Below are 13,191 nucleotides of genomic sequence, written 5' to 3' on the forward strand. Positions count from 1 at the left end.
TATTATGCAGACACTGTTCAACCAACAGACAACCCAGGGTCTTTGTTTTGTGAGGGTATAAAAATCCGATTTTGGCGTCACTGTGCCTGTATATCACTGCTCTATCTGTAAAACAAAGCAACATGGCAGGATATGAAAAATTATATCCTGTCATGTTGTTTTGTTATACAGTTTATTTAAGGGATGCTCTGGTTGCTTTTGTAAATGGCGAAAATTGTGCAGTGTTCACTGATGGCATACTATTTGAAGTGTTTACTGTCATCATGGCATACTGCTGGAAGTGTTCACTGATAAGTGCTTACTAATGGTATACTGCTTGAAGCATTTACTGATAGCATACAGCGGGAAGATGTCACTGATGGCATACTGCAGGAAGAAAACACTGATGGCATACTGCGGGAAGTTTTCACTGATGGCATACTTCATGAAGTGTTCACTGATGGCATGCCACTTGAAGTGTTCACTGATGGCATACTGCGGGAAGTAAACACTGATGGTATACTACGGGAAGTAAATAATGATGGCATACTGCGGGAAGTCAAATCAGATGGCATACAACGGGAAGTAAAAACTGATGGCATACTGCGGGAAGTCAAATCAGATGGCATTCTGCTGGAAGTCAAATCTGATGGCATCCTGCAGGAAGTCAAATCTGATGGCATACAGCTTTAAGTGTTTACTTATGGCACACTTCATGAAAAGTTAACTGTCAGCCGACTGCTTGTAGTGTTCACTAATGCATACATGCCATATTTTCTGGAGACCATTCAGGCGGATTTGTTCAAAAGGCTGAAAATTCAGGGGAATTTTGGTTGTATTCAGGGGGATTTTTTTAGCAGGTCTAAGTTGGCGAAATTTGAAAGTATTTTTAGACGCAAGTATGAAAAAATGTATTCACATATAGTTTGCTTTGAAAACCTCTTAACTTTTTCATTATACAGAATTATTTTATGTCATGATTTATCATATTCTTATGATACACTGTCATGTCATACTGTAATGCACTTGCAGAACAAAATAAGTCATTGGAAAAATATGTTTTTGAGACAATTAAATTAAATTTACCTTCCTCCAAAGTCTTTTAAAAATTTGTGCTTAATTCTATCAGCTTTGATGACTTTCAGACAATAAGAGAATAGAATAAATATTATTAATTTCTTCCTTCCAAAATAGTAATATTTCTTTGCATTTGATAATTACTACAAATCAATTGATCACTTGTTGTAAAAGTTTCCTTTTGGCATTTCACCCTTGTGGAGTTGTTTCTTTACATTCAGTTTTACTCACATACTGTGGTTTCACTTTGTTATTTTTGCCTGATGTAAAATTTCAAAAAAAAATAAAAATTAAATTCCGGGGGATTTTTACCTCCCGCCGGGAGACCGGGGGATGGATCGAAATTCCAGGTTCCCCCCGCCGGGGGATATGGCATGTATGCTAATGGAACACTGCGTGAAGCGTTCACAGATGGCATACTGCATGAAGTATTTACTGATGGCATACTACATGCAGTGTTTACATTTGGCAGACTGCTTGAAGTGTTCACTGATGGCAGACTGCCTGAAATGTTCATTAATGGCACACTGCATGCAGTGTTTACAGTTGGCAGACTGCTTGGTGTTCACTAATGGCACACTGCATGAAGTGTTCACAGACAGCATACTGCATTAAGTATTTAATGATGGCACACTTCATGAAGTGGTTACAGTTGTAGACTGCCTGAAGTGTTCACTGATGGCAGACTGCCTGAAATGTTAATTAATGGCACACTGCATGCAATGTTTACAGTTGGCAGACTGCTTGTAGTGTACAATGATGGTCGACTACCTGAAATGTTCATTTATGGTACATTGCATGAAGCGTTCACTGATTCCATACTGTGTGGAGTGTACATTGAGGGCACACGTAACAAGTGTACACTGATCGCATACTGTATTACATGTTAACTGACAGCACACTGTAAGAATTCACTGATGGCTCACTACATGAATTATTGGAAAAGGTTTTGGATAATGTTGTATTCAGTATGTTCACTGATGATATACTTGTTCCAGTGTTCAGTGATGGCATACTGCATAAGTATTCAGTGATAGAAATGTTTACTGATTGCATACTCAAAGTGTTGTCTGGTGGCAACCTTGATGATGTGTTTACTGACAGATTTCTTGACAAGGTGTTCCCTGATGTCTTACTGGAAGAAATGTTCATCGATAGCCTACTCAATAGTGTTCACTGATAGTATGTTTTTGCGGACCAATTTAGGAATGGGGTTGGGGCCTTATTCTGATTTGAATCAATGCACCTTTTGACATGAATTGGGAATGCCAATTCTGTCTAGATATGAACCAAAACGCTTTATAAAATAGGCAGAAAACATAAATTAATATGATAAAGTTTGTTTCTTTAAAAATACACAAACTACTCTTCCATACGAAAATGGTTTGGGGTCCAAATCACTGCACTTGGTCATGTTTTTCACCATGGCACACTGAATGAAGTGTTCACTGATGGCATAATTGATGAAGTGTTCATTGATGGCGTACTTGTGAAGTGTTAAATGATGGCTGAAGTTAAACTTATATCTTTCCATAAATGAACATGCTTTAATAAAAAACAGCAAGTACCGGTAGTCACTCTGTCAATAACTATAAATAGTTTTATATACCAAATGAAATGGTTGCATCAACTGTCGTATCATAACAAGAGAGATGACAGTGGAGAAATGGACCTTGATAAAGTACAGTACACTTCTGTGTATCAAACATTGACTGCGAAACAGCCTGTGTCACTTTGAGCAAAAAGAATGTAAGCCAATATGTTTGTGACAAAAGTGTAAACTATCTTCAAGGCATGTGGTTATTAATTACATTAGATCATAAAACCAGAATAGAAGCAAAATTTTGAGAGGCAAGTAATTAACAATAACGACCACCCAAGGATTTTGAGACAGGAAGGAGAATGCCGGATAGTCACGGTTTAATTCAATCATCAGCAGAAATTATTTAAAGCCAAATTTGCTGACATTGGAACTGCAATAACTGTTTTCACGATTCTATAAATAATGAAATTGTGGATAAAGATGGGCCCTGAGGGTGTGCAGGAGGTTCGAGTGTCACCTGAAACTACTGTTGTGCACACACCTGGCACAACGAAGGCCTGATGGCTGATCATGCATACGGGCACACATGCAAATATCATGTATATAAATTCATAGAACATAAATAAAATGTCACATATACAGCAAAAAAAGTGTGAGATGTGTTATCATTTCATTACAACCAAAATTTTACAGCAATGGACCTACTCTTCAGCCATCTGGTTGAATTCCCCAAATGTCTGCGCTCAATTCAACATCTTACAACTGCTTAAGGGAATGGCCTTGCATGATTTAAGTAAATAGATGTGAACTTGCATTAATCAAATAAATTCTTCATTACGATAACATGATAATGTTCATAGAAGGAATGGCAAAAACTTTGTGTTGATTGCCGAACAAAATGCAAGTAGGCGAGAATACAGGGTGTTGACAAACATTGGCACGTGGCATACACCTGACGGACATTATGGTCATAATTATCTACAAATGTGTCCAACACTATATTTTTATGAAAATAATAAGCAAAAAAAAAAAAAAAACATAAAAAAGTAAGCATAATAAAAATAAGCATATTTCACTTTCTTATTGATTTGAAGAAGTACAAAATTCCCTCTTATTACATGCACTGGAGTACTCAGATATAGTTACGTGCACAAGAGTACTCAGGTATTCATATAATTTCATGCACTGGAGTACTCAGGTATTCATTTAATTTCATGCACTGGAGTACTCAGGTATTCATATAATTTCATGCACTGGAGTACTCAGATATTCATATAATTTCATGCACTGGAGTACTCAAGATATTCATATAATTTCATGCACAGGAGTACTCAGGTATTCATATAATCTCGGGCACTGGATTACTCAGGCGTTAATATAATAACATGCACTGGAGTACTCAGGCATTCAGATAATTATTTGCACTCGGGTACTCAAGCATTCATATAATTATGTGCACTGGAGAACTCAAGTGTTCATATCAGATTATATGCACTGGAGTTGTCAAGCATTCATATAATTACGTGCACTGGAGTACTCAAGCATTCATATAATTACCTGCACTGGAGTACTCAAGCATTCATATAATTACCTATACTAGAGTACTCAAGCATTCATATAATTTCATGCACTGGAATACTCAAGCATTCATATAATTACCTGTACTGGAGTACTCAGGCTTTCATATAATTTCATGCACTGGAGTACTCAGGCGTTCATATAATTACGTGCACTGGAGTATTCAAGCATTACGTGCACTGGAGTACTCAAGCATTCATATAATTACGTACACTGGAGTAGTCAAGCGTTCATATAATTACGTACACTGAAGTACTCAAGCATTCATATAATTACATACACTGGAGTAGTCAAGCGTTCATATAATTACGTGCACTGGAGTACTCAAGCGTTCATATAATTACGTGCACTGGCGTAGTCAAGCGTTCATATAATTACGTGCACTGGAGTTCTCAAGCGTTCATATAATTACATGCACTGGAGTACTCAAGCATTCATATAATTACGTGCACTGGAGTACTCAAGCATTGATATAATTATGTGCACTGGAGTACTCAAGCGTTCATATAATTACGTGCACTGGAGTACTCAAGCGTTCATATAATTTCATGCACTGGAGTACTCAAGCATTCATATAATTACGTGCACTGGAGTACTCAGGCATTCATATAATTACGTGCACTGGAGTACTCAAGCGTTCATATAATTACGTGCACTGGCGTAGTCAAGCGTTCATATAATTACGTGCACTGGAGTTCTCAAGCGTTCATATAATTACATGCACTGGAGTACTCAAGCATTCATATAATTACGTGCACTGGAGTACTCAAGCATTGATATAATTACGTGCACTGGAGTACTCAAGCGTTCATATAATTATGTGCACTGGAGTACTCACGCATTCTTTTATTTTTAAAGCACATTCAGTCAAAACAAATTCAATGAATACTAGAAATATCAAGACTGTGAAGTCGTATTTCACATGATCCTTTGTACACCTAAAGTTTCTTAAAAAATGCAGTGTAATGCAATGAACAGTGTCAGGTAATTAGCACTTTTTTATTACGTATGAAAAATTATGCAAATACAGTTATCATATCTTTAACAAATGTATAATATCTTTCATGTCATCACTATTAATGTTCACAGAAATATGAAGACCCTTTTAAATCCAGCTTTTCAATATTATTAAAGAAATATCACATTTCAATTTTTAGGCAAATAAAATTTCCTTTATCTGTAATGCCAAATCTGCAATCAAAATATTACCTTTAAATAGATTTTCAACAAATGATGTCTCTCACTTTTCATGAAGACAAGACAGATTGGAAAAAAGGTGATTTCTGTATATTATGATAGAAAATTAACAAGACAAGGTGGGGAGATGCTCTCAGCTATATTTCTATACAACCTTTCATATGAAAATTACATCAACTATCACAGCTAAAGGCATGAGTTTTTTTTCCAGCAATGTCAGGTCCAGCAACAAATACTGTTGTGGAATACTTTTGGAAGACTTCACTGCTGTAAGAGCTGTATGAAATGGAGGCAGGTCCCAATCCTTCATCCCCGTCAGCCTTATCTACCCAGGGAAACAATGGGTCCTCTCAGGCGCACACAACTCCCATAACACCTATATCAAATACTTGGAATTCCTCTCAGTCATTAGAAGGTTTATTTCTACAACAATTAATTCTGGTAGCAACCAGCAAAACCTGCCAAGGAAAACATCAACAATCTTGAATCAGATTTCTGCACACTGTAATGATCAGTTACATAAATTCATCCACTTCATTCATGAGAAAAATGTTATGATCAGTTTCATAAATTCATCCACTTCATTCATGAGATAAATATCAAGGAGTCTTGCTCTGAAATCAACATCATGTAAATGCATCCAACAGGGAATCAAACCCTTGACCTCCTCAAATATCATGGACACAGAATACTAATTAAATAATCATACATTCTCCATTTGACCTTAAAAAACTTCATTACTTTTGAGGTCTTTGAAGATTTAAATTGTTTATGTAGCACGTCATCAATGAACAACGTGAAACATGTACCTCATAGCTATGAAACCTCAACTCATCACACCATATGGTGACAATAAAAGTTTTCAAAAACAGTACAAGTTTAATAGCATGTTGAAATGTTAACACAGATGCCTGGGAGTATTAATGCTTAGACTTGCATGTGGGTCATTTTCAGTAGAAAAACAGGCAACCTCACTAATTGGCTTGAGTTATAGGCCTTGATTTGCATGTGTGTATTTTTTTGGTCAAGGTTAAAGTTTTTGCACTATAATCCAGATAACACTAAAGCAAAATGGAAATAAACACCAAAGTAAGAAACTCAATGAGCGAGCTATAAATGTGACAATTTTAAAGACAACCTTATCTTTATTATTGAAGCTGAACATTTTAATGGCTGTTGTTTTCACGAAGACAAGACAATTTCAAAATCACTTCCAGTTATGTATGCGTTGGAGTATCAACTTTCCATGTATCAGCATAAAGTCATTTTCGCATTTCCTAATTATATTTTCTGAAGATAATCTACATATCATCTCACCTCTGCAAGTTAATGTTACCTATATAATGGCAGAATTAAATTGAATACCCAGCTGGGTCATAAACCATAAAATAAAAAATAAACATAATTATATGAGTTATCAAATATCAAGTTTTCTGCAATAAATCATATATTACACAATACTGGCCACTTTTATTTCACTGCCAATTAGTGAAATATTTGCCAGTTATCAGAATTTTTAGCAACATTCTTAAACTCATATCATAAATTATAGATTTTCTTCTGACAATTATTTCCCTCAATAGGGTCTTATCAACAAATGAAAACACCCATTAGCTCACCCCACCTAAATATAAAACACATAATTAATTCCATAATACCAGAACCTGTCTGAAATGCAAAGTTTATGAAATGCAGAGACTTTTATACAAGCGCCCTGCACACAATTCTCCGGCACTACATTACATACTTGCAGTGAAAATGATTCATTATTATAAACAATTCACATGGTGCAAGATCTTCCCTTTTTCTGAATTTGCAAATAAAACCATTGATTGGACATACAGCATTCGTATTTTTAGAGTATTGGTATTTTTCATTCAAATCCTTGAAACAAACGAAATTCATACTCAAGGTATACCAATCAGGGGCATATCCAGAATTTGACATTTGACGGGGCTTAACTTAGAGGCGTTACCTTTTGACTTTTCCCTTTCCCTCAGAACCTAAATTTAATTGATTTAAAGTGTTGGAAGGGGGGGGGGGGGTCGGCATACTTAAACAAATTATAGTCCAAAATCGTGCATTTTGAATGTATTTTATTCCTTTTATATCCTTTCTTAAAATAAAATTTAGCTAATTGGACAATTTAGGTAGGGGGGTGCACTGAGTGCGCTCCCCTCTCACCTGGATATGCTTGTGCCAATGAACAGATGAAAATTTCCAAGTTATAAAGACATCAAATCGAATCTGTATATCTTTCAATCACAGGAGTTAAATGAAAATGAGGTCACATTTTTGGGGTCTCATATCAGTTTGAAACGAAGATGTTTAATGAAATGCTGTGCAAACAAATGATTTGAAATAATTCAATAAATAAAAGTTATACACACAGCCAAAGATATAATTAATGAAGTTCAGAAGATTGGTAACAGCTCAACACAGTGCTGGTTTACATATATGTTCAACATCGTTCTAATCAATTCCAAATACAAGTTTCAATTGCAAACCTGGCAGCGTCCATGCAGGCAGATTTTGTTGGATTTAGAATCCATACTACAGGCGGTGCCATCAGCCAGTGGACGACCAAACTGCACAATGAAGCCATAACGAGCTGCCTCACACGCCACTTCACATTCACCCTCCGCTGTGACAATGTACAAAAAACTTTTGTCTTTTAAACACATTTATATAAGAATTACTAAACAACTTTATTTTTAACTTTTAAGTTTGAAATATTGTTTAGAAATGTTAACAAAATACAACAATCAAAACCAAACAAAAAAATTATCCTTTCTTTTGCACAGAAGTTAAATCACTTGAACATATTTTTGTACAACTTTTGGAATTTATTGTTCTTTCTAACAACATAAACTTTTGCCAAAACTATTCACATTAATTATGTTGAATTGTGACTTCATGTTCATGTAGATAAAATATCTTTGCAAATAAAATATATATTATAAGAATGATTATAAGAGCACCACAAGCATGGACGCAAATGCTCATCCATTGTCTCCAATTTGGCCTAGGGTCATAACTCAACAGTTCAGTATTTTAGTGAAGACCTTGACCTTTGACAAAAGTTTGTGGTTCCAGTGAAACTCAAACCTATGATGCAACATTAATTACAGCAGACAATCAGTGGCACTACCGATTAAGCTACCATGAATTACATAATTTTATCTTGAATAGGCTTGCCAAAATTTCTGAATCAATTTATATTCCTGAAAGGAAAATAAGATATTTCATTGAAATGTCCCATGGAACATGGAGAAGACTGATAGTAATCGGTAACAGGGTATCCAACAATGGTATATTGTGCTTTATTGTTCAGACAGCACATTTTTTCAACCTGTTTTGGGGCCGTAATTTCCACCTTCAAAAAAGAAACATTTTCCAATCTTTCCCTTCAAAAACTTTATCACAATTAAAGAAACATAATTTGATAGTGCATTTTTTTAGGTGTGCTAGGCTGCTTATGCACCAGTCATTTCTAACCACAGCCCCCCCAGGTCCGGGGAATAGCCGGGACTTTGACTTTCGGTCCAGCCAACCCCGGGTAAAATCCCCGCCCTGCAGGGACGAACTGATGGTTAAACGCCGGCCAAATGCCCCCGCACCCTAGAGACTCAATATAAGGCCCAATCTCGGCTTAATTTGGCGCTATGACAAAACCACCGCGGTCACCCAGCCCTGCGGGGCCACCTGGAAAATAAAAACACGGCCCTTTTCCCCGGTATACCCCCGGACCTGGGGGGGCCGTGGTTACAATTGACTGGTGCATTAACTTGAACTTTTAACACGGATGTTTCCTATATTAAAAAGTAAGAACATGGTTATGTCCAATACAAGGTACATGGATTTCGGAATATTTCATGTGAAATGTCTTATATTACAATGTTTGGTTGACAGTTGAGGAATTTTGAGATGTTAGTAAAATGACTACGAGTGATGAATGATGGCTGTCTTGATAGCGTTTAGACAGTTTTTTTAAAACTGTCTTGAAATAATGCACCAGTCAATTGAAACACCCCAGGTCCGGGGAATAGCGGGGACTTGACTTTTGGTCCAGCCAAGCCCGGGCAAAATCTCCGCCCTGTGGGAACGAACTGCTGGTAAAACCCGCGCCAAATGCCCCCGCACCCTAGACAAGGCCAATATCCCGCTATATTTGGCATGAAGATAAAACCACCGCATTCACCCGGCACTGCGGGGACACCTGGAAGGTAAAAACATGGGCAATTCCCCGGCTATCCTCGGTTTACCCCCGGACCTGGGGGGGGGGCGTGGTTTCAAATGACTGGTGCATAAGAACCTTGTGACTGACTGTCCTAGACTTGTCCATTTTACTTTCATGATTTCGATAGGAATTTGGATACAGGTTGCAAACTATTTTCAATTACAAGTTTAGGCTGTACTGTTTAATTAATTTGGTCCATTTCCAATACAAACTTTGTTCATATTGTTTACAACTCTATGATTCTAAGGGCCTAAACTTCTAACGGTTGAATGAAAATTATCTTGCAATGGCGATTTTTAAATAAAGGGAAATAATATAAAAATTATGTCGGTATCAACACGTTTGCATAATCCGTATTGTGTGCGTACATGTTAACTGTTATGTATGTGAACACGAACTTCATCATCATAAGCCCGCTATTTTCAGAACTCTGGAAACCTTTTCTTGGTCCGTACACATTACTTTTCGGTTATAAGCTTTATTTATTAATAGTCATCGAAATCAGATTTTTGGATTTACAAGCCGGAATACTTATATTATTGCTTAATACCAATTTTACGAACAAGCCCTGTCACTTAAATCCAGAACTTGAGCACGCCCGAATTGCATTTTTAATTTGCGGGGCTAGCGGGCTTGTGCTAATTTTGACTAATGTAATAAGTTTGGGTAAAGATGATTTTAATACCCATCAAAACTATGCTTGCAATATGCTTGCGACACACACTTTCACGGATACTGATTGCAATGCCCAAACTTACGATGGATGTACGGAAGCCAGTGATAATTCCGTCCTCTGAACGGAACCCTCGTTTGCCGCTCACATTCTGTCCGCCGTGTGTCCACCGCTGCCCCTATACAGTGCTGCAAATCAGACAATGAGGAACACAGTTAATGTGAGTCAAAATCAAACAAATGGAACTACAAGTCAACGAAACAGGGGAGAGAAACATACCTTCTTATCGCAGACTTTATATTGCTTTTGAATCCCCGTGCATTTGTCGGCCACCGAACTGGAAGTAATAATATATAGGTACATTGTATTTATGTTGCAAAAAATGTAAAGCAGTATGATAAATTATGAATTCCACTTCAACGCAGAGTGCAAACGGGAACCATGACATACCTGAGGCACGACCTTGACCTGGACGCGAGTTGGGGCTGGCACGTGCTCATGCAGTCCGTCCACATGGACCACTCTCTCCAATCAGCTGACTCTCCCAAATCCCGGCCCGTCGACCCGCCTGCGCCCTTTTAATATACACAGGTACAATTTGTAACAAATACTCAAATGTCAGTATGGCAGTAAAGATACCTGTAGCTTCAAGTCACTAAAAGCATTTAATCAAATAAGTTTATACCAAGGGGGAATGGTTGGGTGCGAAAGAAATGTAATAAGATATACGGTACCGACGTTTCAACAGTAAGTTTTTATCATTACAAACTAGAAATAGAAACTACATAAAACATTCAACAGGCTGCTAAACACTCCGCAGATGCACAGTCTTCAATTTTGATTGCCAAAACCCAGAACAAATCGAATGTGAAATCTATCAGACGATTTTTGTCGTCGGTCTGCTCCAGAAAATGTAAACGAATCTTAGAATTTTAAGTTGGCATTTCCTAAGGCTGTAGAGTATAATTGCTAGTAATCTTTTTTTAGCTAGCATTTTTTGTCATTAATTTATAAAACAGAATGATATATTTCCTCCACGATGCAGATGTAAAGCTATCGCACATCATTTCATAAATTCCTATAAATATCCCTGGCTAGGCAAATACGTTATCGTTTGGTCAAATGCTTCTTGTATTCGTTTCACCGACTTTAAATTAACAACACTAAATAAGTATCTTAGAATTCAGCCTTCATTTACAGCCAATGAAGTAATAGTTAGATGACCTGAAGTAAATTCTTAATGAATAAGAATGGGTGGAGTAAGCGAAGCGAACGAGCCCTTCTTATTTCTTAAGAAATTACTTAAAAGAGGTCATCTAACTGACTTAGAATACTAGCTCATTGGCTTATACATTGACAAGGCTAAATCTGACGCAGGGGGTGTGTATCGGATGAGTGGCAGTATACGGACCTTTAAATACCCGCGAAAGGAGATTCTTAATGATTAAGTTTAGTACGTAATGGTTGCCTATCTGCAATTTCATTGGCTTTAAATGTAAGCTGAATTCTAAATTGACGTTCGCTACGCTCACGCCGCCCATTCTTATTAATAAAGAATTTACGTCATGTCATTTAACTATTACATAGGCAATCATTAAGTACTAGGCTTAATTATGAAGAAGTTATACTTTCGCGGGCGTTAAAAGGTCCGCCTACTGCCATTCATCCGATACAGACTTCCTCCGTCAGATTTTACGCTGATATTGTATCAGCCAATGAGGTATTCTAAGTCAGTTAGTTAACCTGAGTTAAAATCTTAATGCTTAAGAAGGGCTCTTTCGCTGGGCTAACTGCGCCAATTCTTAATCATAAACATTTTAATTTAGGTCGTCTATCTATTACATCAAAATGCATTTAGAATACAACCAATATTTTAACAGATATGCAATCATTAAGTACTATGCGTTATCATTAAGAATTAAACTTTCGCGGGCGTTTGAAGGTCCGCCTAATGCCACTCATCCGATACACACTCCCTGTGTCAGGATTTGCCTAATAAAGTGTCGCCAATGAGGTTATTATTTTTATTATTATTATTATTATTATTATTATTATTATTATTATTATTATTATTATTATTATCAACGAGTCTCTATCCTTTTTGTAAAGTATAATTATTATTATTATGTTAGTTATGAAATGAGCACGTAATAATATTGTATTTTATTGATTGCTTATAGTTATTCTTAATTATTCTTATTATTTGTTGGCGCTTCTTGACGCGTTAAGAAATCTGTACTAGGATCGGTCAGCATGGTTGTGTACTTTTCTACCGTTTCTATATTGACGAATAGGAAAATGAATTCATTGCATTGAATACTCACCTGGGCACGGACATGATGGCGATAAGATGGAACAATTAAAAGCCATCCGACAATTGCCCTGAAAATAGAATATGTAAAGATTAAATCCTAATAATAAAAGTGATACGATTACAATTAACTGGAAGCTAATATGTCAGCTCTAGGGTACAGTGCCATCTCGTCCCTGATCGTGTGCTGAATGGAGTTTTGTCATGGTTTGGCGATGTAATAAATTAGTTTTTTATTACTATAACTTAAAAGTATAAGTTTTGCTGATATTTGAGCAAGTACTGTACTGTGCAGTGGCATTATTGCATTGTTTCATCATACTGTACAGTTGTTATCTTGATGGTTGATGCTGTTATCACACAGTATATGAAATTCTGCCATTTTACCATGAAACCATTATAAGTAAATCATGAAATCGGCGTTCAAGTTCTCAAACGCATTTCTGAATGTTTTTCGCCTGCACAAAATGCACGTGTGATGAGGTCTGATAAGAGCCATAGATTTCAAGCAAACATATGAGAATCCCATTACCCGCGCATAAATGACTTGCTGAAATTTTATCTCTCAACACCTATTCTTGTTGATACAGGTT

The 13,191-nt window shown here is 36.6% G+C and overlaps 1 protein-coding gene across 3 annotated transcripts in view; it reads right to left on the minus strand.

Annotated features, from left to right (window-relative positions):
• The window catches only part of LOC128227107 (thrombospondin type-1 domain-containing protein 4-like), a 101,811-nt gene that overhangs the window by 75,107 nt on the left and 13,513 nt on the right, over positions 1 to 13,191 (minus strand). Inside the window, exons 2-6 of one of the 3 annotated variants that reach the window (XM_052937314.1) lie at positions 12,612 to 12,669; positions 10,738 to 10,862; positions 10,567 to 10,624; positions 10,373 to 10,475; positions 7,882 to 8,018 (exon numbers count right to left, since the gene is read on the minus strand). In XM_052937314.1, the coding sequence (XP_052793274.1) occupies positions 7,882 to 8,018; positions 10,373 to 10,475; positions 10,567 to 10,624; positions 10,738 to 10,862; positions 12,612 to 12,669 (481 nt within the window). The other 2 variants (XM_052937317.1, XM_052937318.1) reach the window with 2 other exon arrangements.

The sequence above is a fragment of the Mya arenaria genome, chromosome 3 (genome assembly GCF_026914265.1).
Source record: "Mya arenaria isolate MELC-2E11 chromosome 3, ASM2691426v1".
Lineage (NCBI taxonomy): Eukaryota > Metazoa > Mollusca > Bivalvia > Myida > Myidae > Mya > Mya arenaria.